The 16,818-nt window shown below is 46.1% G+C and overlaps 1 protein-coding gene across 5 annotated transcripts in view; it reads right to left on the bottom strand.

Annotated features, from left to right (window-relative positions):
* Nucleotides 1-8,297, bottom strand: part of LOC129694708 (jerky protein-like) — a 38,362-nt gene extending 30,065 nt beyond the window's left edge. For all 5 annotated transcript variants that reach the window (XM_055631455.1, XM_055631458.1, XM_055631462.1 and 2 more), the window contains exon 1: nucleotides 8,070-8,297. In XM_055631455.1, coding sequence (XP_055487430.1) covers nucleotides 8,070-8,243 — 174 coding nt within the window. In that variant the 5' untranslated portion in view covers nucleotides 8,244-8,297. The remainder of the gene's footprint in view (nucleotides 1-8,069) is intronic.
* Between the last annotated feature and the right edge of the window lie 8,521 nt (nucleotides 8,298-16,818).

The following is a 16,818-nucleotide window of genomic DNA, read 5'->3' as shown; positions in this document are numbered from 1 at the left end:
TTTTATACCGAAGTTTGCTCATCTGCAGAATGGCATTTACTGCTAGACAGTCTTTCCCAAACAAGAATTGTCCTCCGGATTGTTTCTGCATTTTGAGGGCTGAGTGAACTGATGTAGCAATGGAGTCAAGAGGATGCAAGTGGCAGTAGAACTCATTCAAAGATTTACCCCACGGACTGTTCACAACCCTAATAGCAGCATGATCCACTGCACACCGGTCACTCATTGTGTTTGAAATGTTGTCGATCGTCTTTTGCCCGGTATCTTGAAAATCTGCTTGCTCACTGAAATAAGTGTAAGTTTTACACAAACTGTCAACTGTATCGCAAATATGTTGTGCATAGTCCTCAGCAGTCCAACCAACCAATTTATCAACTGTTGCAGGAAGACACTTATTTGTGGTGGTGAAGTCTACACTGTTAATGTGGGTGGTTGCATCAAAGCCAACACACAAACCCTTTGTCGCGAGGAGCATCTTTGCTGTCTGCAACTCAGCAACACCTCCCAATTCTCGGGCGATAAGTTCAACTGCACTCCGTCGAGCAACACTTCTTCTTCTGTCGTGTGTCTTTTAGACCTGCAGTTCCGTTGAGGCGAGTGGGGCCAATGTGTCATCGCCCAGGTCAACCAGACCTCGTTCACCATTCTGTGGCCGGTGTTTGGGGCAACTGGTGACTGTGTGCTCCACTGTCTGTGTTGGGTCCCCACACTCGCAGGAGGCTCTCGCTGTCCACGAGGCCCCACCTCTTCATCATTGAGGACCAGATCCAGATCAAGTCCACTCCGCTTGTAGAACTGGCTCATCAGGATTGGAATATTTGCTATGGGAGTTTTGTTTACAATACACAGTCAAACACATGTATCCTTGTTGTGGAGTAGTAAGTCCACCTGGTCCACCTTTGGCAGTCTCCAGAGTTTTGATTGCTTCTTTGAGGACAAGATTGTCAAATTTGAGGCGTTTCACATCCTCTTCCCTGTCCTTTAGTTTTTCCTGAATTTTTCTGTACTGGTGAATTGAAACAGTTTCCCCCTTTCCCTCACTGCCACGAAACTTGAGCAATTGTCTGTGTGCTTTTTTAAGTTTCAAAAACTCTGCCTTGGTTTCTGCAAGCTCTCATGCCAAAGTAGTCCCACGTAATTTGGTTTTGAGTTCCTGAATCTTTCTGTCCTTCAAATCTATTCAGTTTTGTTTTCTCTCTACAGCTTGATTAACTACACGTTTAGGAGTTTTCAACTGTGCCCTAAGTTCACTGACCCTTGTGCGATACTTTCGTGTAAGAACGACCTTGGATCGAGACAGAAAGTTTAGTCTTTTCTTCATTTTCTGTTCCCATGGTGTAAGACTTAGAAATTCTCTGCTACATCTTGTTGAAACACTAGATGTCGATAGCATTGGTTCAGGAGAGGCAGCAGCTGTCGTTGGCGTTGCTAGATTCAGTGGAGGATGCAGACCATAACTGTCATCGCCCATGTCCTCAGTGTCTTGAAATATGGGCACTTGGCTTTCGGCAGATGTCAAGGATTCAGGATCTTGAGCACCAGGCGGTGGAATGTCATCTACAGAAATGTGTTTACTGCCTTCTGGAAGTTTAAAAGTTTCATCACAAATTTTCATAAATTTTCCACGTTGCTTGGGACTGTGGATATAACTAAACTTACGCAAAGTCGGCCTAACAGAATTCATCGCCCATGTGATAACAGGAACAAATGACTAGCCTTCTGCATCTGACAAAGAGAAATGTGATCTCAGCTGTCTCCCAGTTTCAGACACACTTTTACCAAACGAGGTGTACAAGTACAACAGGTGCCCATTTTTAAGATCCCTCTTAGACTCGGGCATGACAGAGAAATTCACTTCAAGGTGAGCTCTAGCTCTGCCAGGCTGGGCATTTGGATTGATAATTCTGCATTTCTTCTTCGGAGGCATCTGAAAAATGAAAGAAAAAAACCACTGAACAGCATTAAGTAGAAACAAGTTTTTATTTGCAGTTTTATAAAAAAATATATATTTTGACAATACACAATAGGTGCAGCGGTAGGCCATTCGGCCCTTCGAGCCAGCACCACCACTCAATGTGATCATGGCTGATCATCCCCAATCAGTACCCCGTTCCTGCCATCTCTCCATATCCCCTGACTCCACTATCTTTAAGAGCCCTATCGAGCTCTCCCTTGAAAGCATCCAGAGAACCTGCCTCCACCGCCCTCTGAGGTGGAGAATTCCACAGACTCACAACTCTCTGTGAGAAAAAATGTTTCCTCGTCTTCATTCTAAATAGCTTACCCCTTATTCTTCAACTATGGCCCCTGGTTCTGGACTCCCCCAACATCGGGAACATGTTTCCTGCCTCTACCGTGTCCTAACCATTAACAATCTTATATGTTTCAATAAGATCCAGTGAAGTGCGGTAATGGCTAGTATCAGAGCCAGATTTACACACATATGAACCCGATAGAGGTAGCTTAAATCCACCATCCAATTGGCAGGCTGCACAATGACTAGTGGATAGTCAACCGTATGTTTCATATTTCATATCAGCATTCTTTACAACACACGCATACAGGTAATTAACGTATTCTTTTCACGTTTTATAGGCAAATGCAGTTCCACTATCATTCTTTTCTTTTCTTTTTCTTTTTTGTATGGCTTTGTAAATAATTGATTAGTGTATAAATGTAAATAATTTGGTGTACATATAGTGGCTGGTGTACATATAGCTGCTAAATTTGTATAAGATAATTACACGCAGATGAATAAGGGGTGGGAATTAATAAGCTTTGGCTTCATCCTGCTCCTTTTTGGACACATACAATTTCATTTATTTATAGATATTGTTTATGACACTTTATAAATATTCTTGTTTTGTTTTTTTGTATGCTGTGTTTCACACTTGCTTTTTATTATTTTATTCTGTTCGAAATAAATAATAAAATAAATAAATACTTATTCAACACAAATGAAAATAAATATTGCATGGTCTTACCGTTACTTGTAAATGAAGTCCATTCGCCTATCCTTCTGGACAAAGATGTCAGTAACTTTGTTGCAGAAGTCCTCTTTATTTTCTTTTAGTTTTGAAAGTCTCTCCCTCTCAATCGAAATGATTGCCAGGGATGAAAGTCGTCCTTGGTCAGTCCGATTCCGACTGTATGTTTTGAGTCGTTTCAAAGCAGAGAAGGACCTTTCAACGGACGCTGTTGTATCTGGTATAGTGAGCACCAGCTGGAGTAACTTTGTCGCCTCGGGAACCGTCGGCATCAGATCATTCTGGGCCAAAAAGCTGAGGAGCTGTCCGGGTGATTTGCATTCTTCCCTCACCATTTGTGAACTATACAGTCCGATAAGATCAGCCTTTAGTCTAACAACGTCAAAGTACCTTGCATATTTTGATAGGCTCTGCAGTTTGGTGTCATCGAAATGTTGTGACATTTCATAAAATTTCGTGCAGTTGACCAAACCAATGAAAGCTAGCTCACCGAAATGATCAAACCTGGCTTTCATTTGAACGCTGATGTTGTCCAGAATGTTATAAAACATTATTTTCCTCTCGTCTCTGATCAGCTGTTTACTTCGGACGTTGTCTGTCAGGCCAAGTGTGGTGCATTTCTGCTCGAATCGATCGTAGAAACTGTCAAACTCTTGTCTCCGGTGTTCCACAACTCCCATTGTGTCTCGGATCCGCGCACAGCAGAATCCAGTGTCCATTACTTTATTCTGCAGCACACGGAAGAGTGCGTCGGTTTCGTTGAAAATGCCCTCGTACGCCGTGATGAAGAAGCAGGTCGATGCTTTTGACAGCCAGAGATCATATCCGACGGCCAGCATCAGGGTGTCATTGTCCCAACCATCGGGATTCTCGCCAATAATCTGGAACGCAGCACGCAGATCAGATTGGTACATGCTGACCGTCTGCACTAGTCTGGAATGTGAGCTCCATCTGATGGGCTCTGCTCTTGGTAAACGCCGCTTCACAACACCATCCAGTAGGTGGGCGCGCTCGGTCGACTTATTGAAAAACGTCGCAAGTCCCTCAACTGTCTTAAAAAACGCTTTGCACTCAGGCATACATCTTGCTGAATGCGAGAGTACCAGGTTCAATTTGTGTGCGTAGCAATGGGTAAAGGTGGCTTCAGGTACCCTTTCTTTAATCTTGGCCTGCACCCCATTAAGCTCTGATGCCATCACAGAGGCCCCGTCGTAAGTCTGAGCTACCAGCTTTTCAACGCAATTGTATTTCCCCAACACTCCCAAAACATAATCGGCAATAGCCGCGGCTCGCCTGTCCTCACTCACATCATCAAACCCCACGAACGCCTCCCTCACCTCGCAAGTCGCCTGACTTTTAGCCACATAACGCAAAACTACAGAGACCTGGGGTTTGTTTGTGACACCTGTCGTCTCGTCTACTTCGACTGCAACAAATGGGGCTGCATTAATCTCCTCTTTGATATCATTTCTAATGACGTCGCCGACTGCTTCGATTAAATCGTTCTGTATCCCGTTTGATAAGGCAGAAAACACAGTGGATGTCTCCAAATGTCTAGCTAACTTTTCATCTTTCTCAGCAAAAGCATGTAGTAGCTCCTCGTAGTTGCCACGATTGGAAGAGCTTGCACTCTCATCGCGACCACGAAATGCTAATTCCTGTTTGGCCAGGAAGCAGGTCGCATTAATAAGGTCTTTTAAAATCTCACGGTTTTCCTTAACCTTCGCATTGTGGGTGCTGATATTTAATCTCCGCTGCTCATTCAAAGCTAGATCTATCCTTGACGTTCCAAAGGTTTTTAAAGCAATTTGGCTCTGAATGTGAGCTGTCGATTGTTCGTGTTTTTTGAGGCTCCTTGGCAGATTCTTCAAGTCGCAGAATCCCGCGTTAGTCCAAACGTTGTCGGTAGTGGAAAACAGAAGGCAGGGAAAGCAGTAAAGGCGATTCTTCACAGCACAGCCACACAGCCAGTCTTTCCGTTGGTACCACTCCATTTGAAACGAACGTATTGTTTTCTGCCCCTTCGTTTGAAGTAGGTCCTTAAGTTCAGGCATTGGTCTTCCAGTGTTTATTACTCCCTGTTTTGATTGAAAGTCCAATTTTGAGAATTTTTTACGGTTAGATATAACATCTTATTAAAAGGATATGGGTCTCATTGAAACAGAATTCTCTGCCACAGAAGATAGTTGAGGCCAGTTCTTTGGCTATATTTAAGAGGGAGTTAGATATGGCTCCTGTGGCTAAAGGGATCAGGGGGTATGGAGAGAAGGCAGGTATGGGATACTGAGTTGGATGATCAGCCATGATCATATTGAATGGCGGTGCAGGCTCGAAGGGCCGAATGGCCTACTCCTGCACCTATTTTCTATGTTTCTATGTCTAAAAGATTGTTACGGGTTTGGACACGCTAGAGACAGGAAACATGTTCCCGATGTTGGGGGAGTCCAGAACCAGGGGCCACAGTTTAAGAATAAGGGGTAAGCCATTTAGAACGGAGACGAGGAAACACTTTTTCTCACAGAGAGTGGTGAGTCTGTGGAATTCTCTGCCTCAGAGGGTGGTGGGGGCAGGTTCTCTGGATGCTTTCAAGAGAGAACTAGATAGGGCTTAAAAATAGCGGAGTCAGGGGATATGGGAAGAAGGCAGGAACGGGGTACTGATTGTGGATGATCAGCCATGATCACATTGAATGGCGGTGCTGGCTCGAAGGGCCAAATGGCCTCCTCCTGCACTTATTGTCTATTGTCTTCCATTTTTGCAGCCGCTTTTCTAACTTTACTAATTATCAGCCGATGGAAGTGGCAAGGAAAAGCCCCCAGCCAAGGGAGCAACACAGACCCTTGGCTGTCCTCTCTCCACTTCCCTGAACACAGAATTACATGGTATTATATACTGTTCTATTGTCACCTAAGCACATTCCAAAGACATTATGGTCAGAGGTACAGGGAACACACATTACTACAGGATGCGTCTGAGTTTGTCTCGTCAATCATCAGTTGCATCAAAGGCACCTTGTCATGTGGTACAAGGCACTTACATATCGAAGGCATTGGACATTGGCACAAGGACTTACATATCAAAGGCATCAGACATTGTGACAAGGTTCTTGCATACCAAAGTCATCAGTCACTGCATACCTCAAAGGCATCGGCCATTATCTCAATACCCCTTACTGGGATTAATCTGGGTTTGAAGGGTTTCGGCCTGAAACGTTGCCTATTTCCTTTGCTCCATAGATGCAGCTGAGTTTCTCCAGCATTTTTGTGTACCTTCGATTTTCCAGCATCTGCAGTTCCTTCTTAAACACTTCCTCTCTCGTCAAATGGTAGACGCATTTCAAAGTCATCGGTCATTATCTGAATACACAGCAACCTTGGAGAAGTCTGGGCTTGTCTTTCTGTATCAATCTAGCCCAGAAATCCATTTAATATATTTCTTATATTGTTAACATCATTTAGCCTTATCAATGCAGCACCCAAAAAAAAGATAAACACAACACTTTAGAATTTAACATTAAACATAAAAACGTCCCCCCCCCACAGCAGAATCAACGTTTCCCACTGTGAGGGAAGACACCAAAGTTGAACAGGCCCCGACCACGGGTGAACAGAGGTAGAGGACGGAACTTTGAAAGTGAACTGGTCGGGGCCTATTGAGGACTCTGCAGTCGTCGCTACGGCCCAGAGACTCCGAATCAGCCACTTCCCTACCGGAGACCGCACCTTCCGAAGTCCACAGGCCGAGCTGGGCCGTGAGTCAACACTGGCGACCCCCACGATGTTACGGTCAACGCCGCCCGCGGCTGGAACGTCGGCGCCGCCTGCGGTGGAATCCAGTGCTGCTCCGCCGCTGCAGAAGCTAGCTAACGTGGAGGGAGCGGGAGGCAGCGTCAATTACGTGGGCTGAGCCTACGTAATTGAGGCTCGCTCCTCCTTCACTAGGCTCAAGACACGCCCCCTTGTGAGGCAGATGTGATCCCTGCCTCCCCTGGTGCTTTTTCATTGCAGTTTTATGATGAGACCAGCGAGCACAAATTTAATATATTTATATGTGAAATAAACTTCCTGGACTATGGAAGGCGAGGCATGTAATGAAGAATTTTACAAATATTACATTGGTGACATACATAGAGATAGTAACAGGCACGTGCTTATTTCCCGCGCTCCATGCAGTTTCTGAGGGGTTGCGCAATCAGAGGGGAGCTCTGCTCGTCGCTGCCTCATCTCTCAATGTATTTGCAGCGGAGGTGCGCAAATTTGGCGATTTAAAAATATATTTTTATTAGAAGAAAACACATATTATGGTAAAAACATTTTATGTATATCAGTCGTACATTATTAATATTATCAACTGTGGATTGATTCTGCTTCTAGTTTTTTGGCGATTTTGACTATAAAAAAATGATTAGATTCATATAGAAATTACATTGATAACACAGATCAGTGGAAAAATCTTTATATTTATATTATTTTTAATTTTATTTACTTTTCTTATCAGCTATTTTCATTGGGAGTATGACAGGTGAGGTTCTGCCTCTCCTGACCACACATCCCTGTCGTACGTACTCGTGGCATCAAGTGGGTCGGGGCGTTTTTTCAACATGATGAAAAATGTCCACGAGTAAAAAAGGTCGTGAATTAGGATGTGAAAGTGGGACAGGCCCTTTAGTATGAAAATATTCATCATGGATAGACAATGACACAAAATATGGATAATTTAGATGTTCTTATGGCATGATTGTGTAAAAAATAATGAATTATATTATCTTGAGAGTGGATGTTTGTGGATTATGATACAGAGATTGGATTGTGGCTCAGGGTTTGCCCCATACCAATCTACCTTCTCCCTCTCTTGTTCCCTGCTGAAGTCATACGGTGGTGTAACGCGTCTCCTCACCTTCTTCATCACAATTGAGGCAGCAGTGTCCTGTGCATGGCCTGGGCCTGGGTCAGCACCAGCACCAGCTGTGGCCTTGAGTACCTTAGTCCAGGGTGGGGTAGTGGTGTGGACACGACACACCTCCATGGTCTCCTCCAGGCCCTCATCCTCCTCCACCTCCACCTCAATCTCCGGGGCCTGCACCTCCTCCTCCTCCTCCACCTCAATCTCCTCCTCCTCCACCTTGACTACAATCTCCTGGGCCTCCTCTTCCTCCACCTTCACCTCAATCTCCAGGCCCTCCTCAGGTTTAACCTGCCTGTTGGGTGGGGGTTGGGCCTCGCTCCCGGGCAGCACCTTCCATCTTCTTGGGACCATTTTGCGATGCTCACCCTCGTCTGTCTCCGCGCGCTCTCTGCCCGCTGTGGCGTCACGACGTCTGCCCCTCTACAGCGTCACGACGGCTGCCCCTCTACAGCGTCACGACGGCGTCACGACGACGTCTGCCCCTCTACAGCGTCACGACGTCTGCCCCTCTCCAGCGTCACGACGTCTGCCCCTCTACAGCGTCACGACGTCTGCCCCTCTACAGCGTCACGACGGCTGCCCCTCTACAGCGTCACGACGGCTGCCCCTCTACAGCGTCACGACGTCTGCCCCTCTCCAGCGTCACGACGTCTGCCCCTCTCCCTAGCGTCACGACGTCTGCCCCTCTACAGCGTCACGACGTCTGCCCCTCTCCAGCGTCACGACGTCTGTCCCCCCTCCACTTATGATAGAAGCACATGTTGTACAAGAAGGGAATCTGTATCAAGACTTGTCAAACCCATGAAAGATAACGGGAATACATTACATCCATCTAGAATATGACTTCTTACAGTGTTAAAATAAAGAACTGTTTCATTTGAAAAACAAAAGCATTCAATTCAAGTCAAGTCAAGTCAAGTTTATTTGTCACATACACATACGAGATGTGCAGTGAAATGAAAGTGGCAATGCTCGCGGAACAACAAAGCAACCAAACAAATTATAAACACAATCATAACACACATATTATTTTACATAATAAATAATAGAAGGAAAAACGTTCTGTACAGTTAGTCCCTGGTGAGAAAGGCGTTTACAGTCCGAATTGCCTCTGGGAAGAAACTCCTTCTCAACCTCTCCGTTCTCACTGCATGGCAACGGAGGCGTTTGCCTGACCGCAGCGGCTGGAACAGTCTGTTGCAGGGGTGGAAGAGGTCTCTCATGATTTTGTTTGCTCTGGAGTTGCACCTCCTGTTGTATAGTTCCTGCAGGGGGGCGAGTGAAGTTCCCATAGTGCGTTCGGCCGAGCGCACTACTCTCTGCAGAGCCTTCTTGTCCTTGGCAGAGCAATTCCCGAACCAGATGGTAATGTTCCCGGACAAGATGCTTTCCACCGCCGCTGCGTAGAAGCACTGGAGCATTCAAGACTCTGTATGTCACAGACACTAACTACAATGTTCTTTTTTTACCCGATTCAAACAGGTAAAATGTGTTATTGTAAGGTATCATTTCCAAAAATTACAATATAAATTAAGAGTAAACAATTATAGACAATAGGTGCAGGAGATAGATATATATGCCATTTATTGTCACTATACATGTACAGTGAAAATGAAAGCTGCTCGTACTCAGTGCATACATACAATTTAGCACAAAAAACATGAAACAGAAAAAACAAAAAACAGAAGGTAAAAGGGGGGGGGGGGGGGATGGGGGCGGGAATAGGTGCACAATTTCTGCGGCGCTACATACATATATACATATATACAGATGGAAGTCCGTGTTGGGCAGTGAAGTCAGTGCATGTGTGAATTAGAATTAATAGTAGTTATAATTCTCGGAAAGCAACTATTCCTGAGTCTATTTGTCCTGGATTTGATGCACCGATAGCGCCTTCCAGAGGGCAGCAGGTCGAACAGTCCAAACGCAGGATGGGAGCTGTCTTTGATGATCTTCTTTGCCCTGCTAAGGCAGCGGGAGGTGTAGATGTCCATCAGGGAGGGGAGAGGGGCAGCCAATGATCCTCTGCGCTGTCCTAGTTACCCTCTGAACCCTCTGAGGAGACCATTCGGCCCTTCGAGCCAGCACTGCCATTCAATGTAATCATGGCTGATCATCCCCAATCAGTAACCCGTTCCTGCCTTCTCCCCATATCCCCTGACTCCGCTATCTTGAAGAGCCCTATCTAGCTCTCTCTTGAAAGCATCCAGAGAACCGGCCTCCACCGCCCTCTGAGGCAGAGAATTCCACAGACTCACCACTCTCTGTGAGAAAAAGTGTTTCCTCATCTCCATTCTAAATGGCTTACCCCTTATTCTTAAACTGTGGCCACTGGTTCTGGACTCCCCAACATTGGGAACATGTTTCGCACCTCTAGCTGGTGCAAACCCTTACGTGCCTGTCACACTTTCCCGAGTTACTCACGAATTCTCCTGAGTTTTCCCCTTGATTCAAACTCGGAGATGCCAGCCGTAGGTACTCGGGGCTATTTTTTTTACTCATGGACATTTTTCAGCATGCTGAAAAAACGTCCCGACTTCCCTGACGCTGAGAGTGCCTACTGCTGGCATTACGAACCGCTATGAAATATCTACGGACTCCTACAGCCTCCTATGGACACTACAGACATTCTACAGGTCGGTAGTCGGAGCTCTTCTATTGTCTATTGGAAGGCAAACAAATTAAAACTTTTCACAAGCTGTGTGTGACAAAAGAATTTCAAGTCCAATTCACCAAAAATATTACAACATTAGATACCTGGTGAACCTGCTGGTGTTGTGGTCCCGTTGAGAAAGTTTATAGATTTAAAAGTTACAAAATTGATTCAGCTGTAGATTTAGAAGCAATAAAGTGGATGCTATCACCTTTTTCCTATTACACCAGCAAGACTACAGCACTATAACTAAAATATGTTTTTGCCATTCTTCCATAACTCTAGTGAGATAACAGCACAACTACATGAATATTTTCCCTTTATGATATAAACATCAGGAGGATGTTCAGACACTTTGTACTCTTTACTCTATAAGATTATAATGTGCATCAATAAGGTAAAAAAAAAATCAAGTGCTTGATCTGCAGTTATACAGCTTCTTCAACATAACCATATATGGGCTAACCTTTCCTCTCTCGGAAGAACCTGTCAATCTTAACAGGCAAGAAGCTGTGCAATGCTTTGTAAGAAAGTATTGCTGAATTGCTGATTATTGGGGTATAAATATATCTGATTGAACATTACCTCTGTGTGGGGATAGACTGAACCTATAGTCTATATTTTACATACTGTAAGAGTTTACTGCCATGTCCACCTGGCAAAATAAAGATTTTAATGCTTTATCACTAATTTTTGTGTTGTTATCTGTTTGAAGTAAAAACGAACCTTTACACCATCAGTCCCATATGTGGGTGGCCCAAGAATGCCGTGCTGCAGAGCCTGCAACAGCAGTGAATTCATTGTCAATATTTCAGACAAAAACATTAATTTTAAGGTCAGATATTAAAGTCAAATGTTTCCAAAATTCCACAGAATTTGAATAAAATATAATTACCGGCTGAGAGAAGCTTCGTGTCAACATAAATGAAAACGATCCTCGAGAAGTGTGTGTGTGTGTGTGTATACAGTATATATATATATATATCTATATATCTATATATATATATATATATATAGGAAAGTAATTGTCAAGATTTACCAAGATGTTGCCAGCACTAGAGGGTGTGAGCAACAGGGAGAGGTTGAGTAGGCTGGGACTCTGCCCAGAGTAGGAATCTAGGACCAGAATTGAGGACCATAGGTTCAAGGTGAAGGGGAAAAGACTTAATGGGAATCCGTATAGTATATATTATCATTCATATGATACAATACAATTATACAATTTATTTGTTGAGGTTCAAATGAAATTTGGTTTCTGCAATCATACACACAAGAAAAAGAACTAAGACACAACGCAATTTACACAAATATCCATCACAGTGAATCTCCTCACTGAGATGGAAGGCAAAGTCTTATCTCTCCCCTGCACTCCTCATTCTCCTCCCGAAGTCAGAGTCAAAGCCCCCGGCGGGCGATGGTAAGTGTCCTGCGGCCTTTAAAACCGCGCCGGGTGATGCAAGGCCGCGCTCCGGGTATTGGTGTTGGTGTTGGAGCATATTAAATGTATCCTGTATTGAAAATAAGTTGTATCTTAAAAGTTGTTTTCAGGGGGGCCCCTTTCACAAGGTCACATTCTCGATGTCACATTCCTGTGAATTACTGTAACGGACATGACTCTAAAGCTGTTTATACATGTCTTAGACAGCAAGGCGCCTCTGAGCAAGGTGCCTCTGACAATAATAATGGATGTTGTGGTCTTTTGCTCGGTTTAATTAGAGATAAGGGATAAGACATTTAAAGGCAATTGGGTGATAGTTATGTGACCTTTGTATAAGTTGGAACTCTTATGTTTATATATATCTCGGAAAGTAACTTTGTTCTGAGATAATATTGATTGGGGTCCACAACATTAGATTTGTAACTGTGTAAGGCTGTTAGTAAGGAAACACAGAGCCATAAAGAGGCTCTCGAGCTTGGCCAGAAGCAATTATCATTAATCAAGGTTGACATTTATACGACCCCTGTGTGTGTTGGAGCTTTTTTACCCGATTCAAACAGGTAAAATGTGTTATTGTAAGGTATCTTTTCCAAAAATTACAATATAAATTAAGAGTAAACAATTATAGACAACAGGTGCAGGAGTAGAGGCCATTCGGCCCTTCGAGCCAGCACCGCCATTCACTGTGATCATGGCTGATCATCCCCAATCAGTACTCCGTCCCTGCCTTCTCCCCATATCCCCTGACTCCGCTATCTTTAAGAGCCCTATCTAGCTCTCTCTTGAAAGCATCCAGAGAACCCGCCTCCACCACCCTCTGAGGCAGAGAATTCCACAGACTCACCACTCTCTGTGAGAAAAAGTGTTTCCTCATCTCCGTTCTAAATGGCTTACCCCTTATTCTTAAACTGTGAACTATGTTCTGGACTCCCCCAACATAGGAAATGTTTCCTGCCCCTAGTGTGTCCAAACCTTTAATAATCTTATATGTTTCAATGAGATGCCCTCTCATCCTTCTAAACTCCAGAGTATGCAAGCCCAGCCGCTCCATTCTCTCAGTATATGACAGTCCCGCCATCCCGGGAATTAACCTTGTAAACCTACGCTGAGCAAGCAAGGAAATGGTGTAATTTCAAGGTGTAATTATCAAAGATTCTCTGCATAAACGGGGTGCTGATTGTGGATAATCAGCCATCTTCCTCTTTTTTCATTTGTTCCCAGTCTCATGCCTGGACCATACAGGCGTCACCCCGCGACCATCTGGCGACAGCCTCGCCTCCTATAGTCGACGATAAAATTGCTAATTGGGACAGGCCCTTTAAATAGCCTCTTTATTCTTAGACTGTGTCCCTGGTTCTGGACTCCTCCCACATTGGGAACATATTTCCTGCATCTAGCTTGTCCAGTCCTTTTATCATTTTATACATTTCTATAAGATCCCCCCCCTCATCCTTCTAAATTCCAATGAATGGATGCCCAGTCTTTCCAATCTTTCCTCCTATGACAGTCCCCGCCACGCCGGGGATTAAGCTCGTGAACTCATAGCAAAAGGATTTGAGTATAGGAGCAGGGAGGTTCTACTGCAGTTGTACAGGGTCTTGGTGAGACCACACCTGGAGTATTGCGTACATTTTTGGTCTCCAAATCTGAGGTAGGACATTATTGCCATAGAGGGAGTGCAGAGAAGGTTCACCAGACTGATTCCTGGGATGTCAGGACTGTCTTATGAAGAAAGACTGGATAGACTTGGTTTATACTCTCTAGAATTTAGGAGATTGAGAGGGGATCTTATAGAAACTTACAAAATTCTTAAGGGGTTGGACAGGCTAGATGCAGGAAGATTGCTCCCGATGTTGGGGAAGTCCAGGACAAGGGGTCACAGCTTACGGATAAGGGGGAAACCCTTTAAAACCGAGATGAGAAGAACTTTTTTCACACAGAGAGTGATGAATCTCTGGAACTCTCTGCCACAGAGGGTAGTCGAGGCCACAGTTCATTGGCTATATTTAAGAGGGAGTTAGATGTGGCCCTTGTGGCTAAAGGGATCAGGGGGTATGGAGAGAAGGCAGGTACGGGATACTGAGTTGGATGATCAGCCATGATCATATTGAATGGTGGTGCAGGCTCGAAGGGCCGAATGGCCTACTCCTGCACCTAATTTCTATGTTTCTATGTTTCTATGTGAAGCTAGGCTGCACTGCCTCAATAGCAAGGATGTTCTTGCTCGAATTAGGAGACAAAAACTGCGCACAATACTCCAGATGTACAAGATACAAGGTACATTTATTTGTCACATGTGCCAGATGGCACAGTGAAATGTGATCACCATACAGTCATACAATAAAATACACAACACACGATAGAATTCAACATAAAACATCCCCACACAGCAGAATCAAGGTTTCTCACTGTGAGGGAAGGCATCAAAGTCAGTCTCTTCCTCTAATGTTCCCCAATGTTCACCCGTGGCCGGGACCTCCCCGAGCCCTCCGTAGTCGCCGCTACAGGCGGCCCGATGTTCAGGCCGGCTCGCCGGGGTGATGTAAGTCCAACGTCGGGGCTGGGGACGTCCTCAGCGGCCTAGACATCAGAGTCAAGTCAAGTCAAGTCGAGTTTATTTGTCACATACACATACGAGATGTGCAGTGAAATGAAAGTGGCGAATGCTCGCGGACTTTTGTGCAAAAAGACAAACAAGCAAACAACCAAACAAACTACAAATACAATCATAACACACATATTCTTTTACATAATAAACAAAGGAAGGAAAAACGTTCAGTAAAGTTAGTCCCTGGTGAGATAGGCGTTTACAGTCTGAATGGCCACTGGGAAGAAAACTCCTTCTCAACCTCTCCGTTCTCACCGCATGGCAACGGAGGCGTTTGCCTGACCGTAGCAGCTGGAACAGTCCGTTGCAGGGGTGGAAGGGGTCTCTCATGATATTGTTGGCTCTGGAGTTGCACCTCCTGTTGTATAGTTCCTGCAGGGGGGTGAGTGAAGTTCCCATAGTGCGTTCGGCCGAACGCACTACTCTCTGCAGAGCCTTCTTGTCCTTGGCAGAGCAATTCCCAAACCAGATGGTAATGTTACCGGACAAGATGCTTTCCACCGCCGCTGCGTAGAAGCACTGGAGGATCCTCGGAGACACTCTGAATTTCCTCAATTGCCTGAGGTGGTAAAGGCGCTGCCTTGCCTTACTCACGAGTGCTGAGGCGTGTGATGCCCATGTCATATCCTCGGAGATGTGGACTCCCAGATATTTAAAACAGTTCGCCCTATCCACAGGATCCCCATTTATCCTCAATGGAGTGTACGTCCTCGGATGATGTGCCCTCCTAAAGTCCATGATCAGCTCCTTCGTTTTTTTGATGTTCAAGAGGAGGCTGTTATCTTGGCACCAGAGTGCTAGATCAGCCACCTCCTCCCGGTAGGCCTTCTCATCGTTGTCTGAGATCAGGCCCACCACCACAATGTCATCAGCAAACTTAATTATTGAATTGGAGCTGAACCTAGCCACACAGTCATGTGTGTACAGGGAGTACAATAGGGGGCTGAGGACGCAACCCTGGGGCGATCCTGTGCTCAGGGTGAGGGACTTCGATGTATTCCCTCCCATCTTGACTACCTGGGGCCTAGCGGTGAGAAAGTCCAGGACCCAGGCACACAGGGAGGTGTTGAGCCCCAATTCCCGTAGCTTCCCGGCCAGTCTGGTGGGGACTATCGTGTTGAAGGCTGAACTGTAGTCTATGAACAGCATCCTCACGTAGCCCCCCTTCTGGCTGTCCAGATGGGAGAGAGCGGTGTGCAAGACCTGGGAGACCGCATCGTCCGTGGACCTGTTCGGACGGTATGCAAACTGCAACGGGTCCATGTTCCGAGGGAGGAAGGCGCAGATGTGATTCTTCACCAGCCTCTCAAAGCATTTCATGACTACCGAGGTAAGGGCCACCGGACGGTAGTCATTCAGACAGGCTGGGGAGGCATTTTTTGGTACCGGTACAATGATGGATTTTTTGAAGCAGGCAGGGACCACGGACTTGTCCAGGGAGAGGTTGAATAATGTAGTGAGCACTGGAGCTAGCTGCGTAGCACAGGACTTGAGTACTCGCCCCGAGATGCCATCGGGGCCTGCAGCTTTCCTCGTGTTCACCCGTGACAGAGCCCTCCTCACGTCGTGCTCGGACAGCGAGAATGTGTGCACATTCCTCCCTTAAGCTTCGGTAGCCAGCAGAACTGGGGTGGTGTTGCCCCTCTCTAAACGAGCGTAAAAGGAGTTCAGGTCATCAGCTAGGGAGGTGCCGGCACTTGCGGATGAGGGAGGGGTGCTCCGGTAGTTGGTTACAATCCGTAGCCCCTGCCACAGGCTTCTGGTGTCCTGCTGCTCCACCGGAGTTGGCCGCTCCCAAAGTCCGCGGGCCGCGCTGGGCGGAGATGCAACGCTGGCGGCCCTCGGCAAAGGGCCCCAGGACTCCGTGATGACGGTCAGCGCCTCCCGCGTTGGAAGCTCTCCCAAACCGCAGCTCCACGATGTTGGAGCAGCGGCCCAACGCTCCGGAGCTCCAAATGGCGACCCAGGTAGGCATCGCCCGCTCCGCGGTGAATCCAGCGCTGCGCCGCCGCTGTTGCAGCTCTGGTCCAGTTCCCGGTCCCCGGCAGGAAAGGCCGCTCCGATCCAGCTGGTAGGCCGCGAGGTGGGAGGCGAGGATGCGACTCGGAGCCGTTGGTGCGAGGAGGAGTTACCTGGAGCTGTGAGTATAAAAACAGCGCGGGGCTTGCTTTTACAGAGGCCGAGGGAGCCGTTGGTGCGAGGAGGAGTTACCTGGAGCTGTGGGTAT

This window comes from Leucoraja erinacea, unplaced genomic scaffold, assembly GCF_028641065.1.
Source record: "Leucoraja erinacea ecotype New England unplaced genomic scaffold, Leri_hhj_1 Leri_766S, whole genome shotgun sequence".
Taxonomy (NCBI): domain Eukaryota; kingdom Metazoa; phylum Chordata; class Chondrichthyes; order Rajiformes; family Rajidae; genus Leucoraja; species Leucoraja erinaceus.
This window is presented reverse-complemented; position numbering and strand designations above follow the sequence as displayed.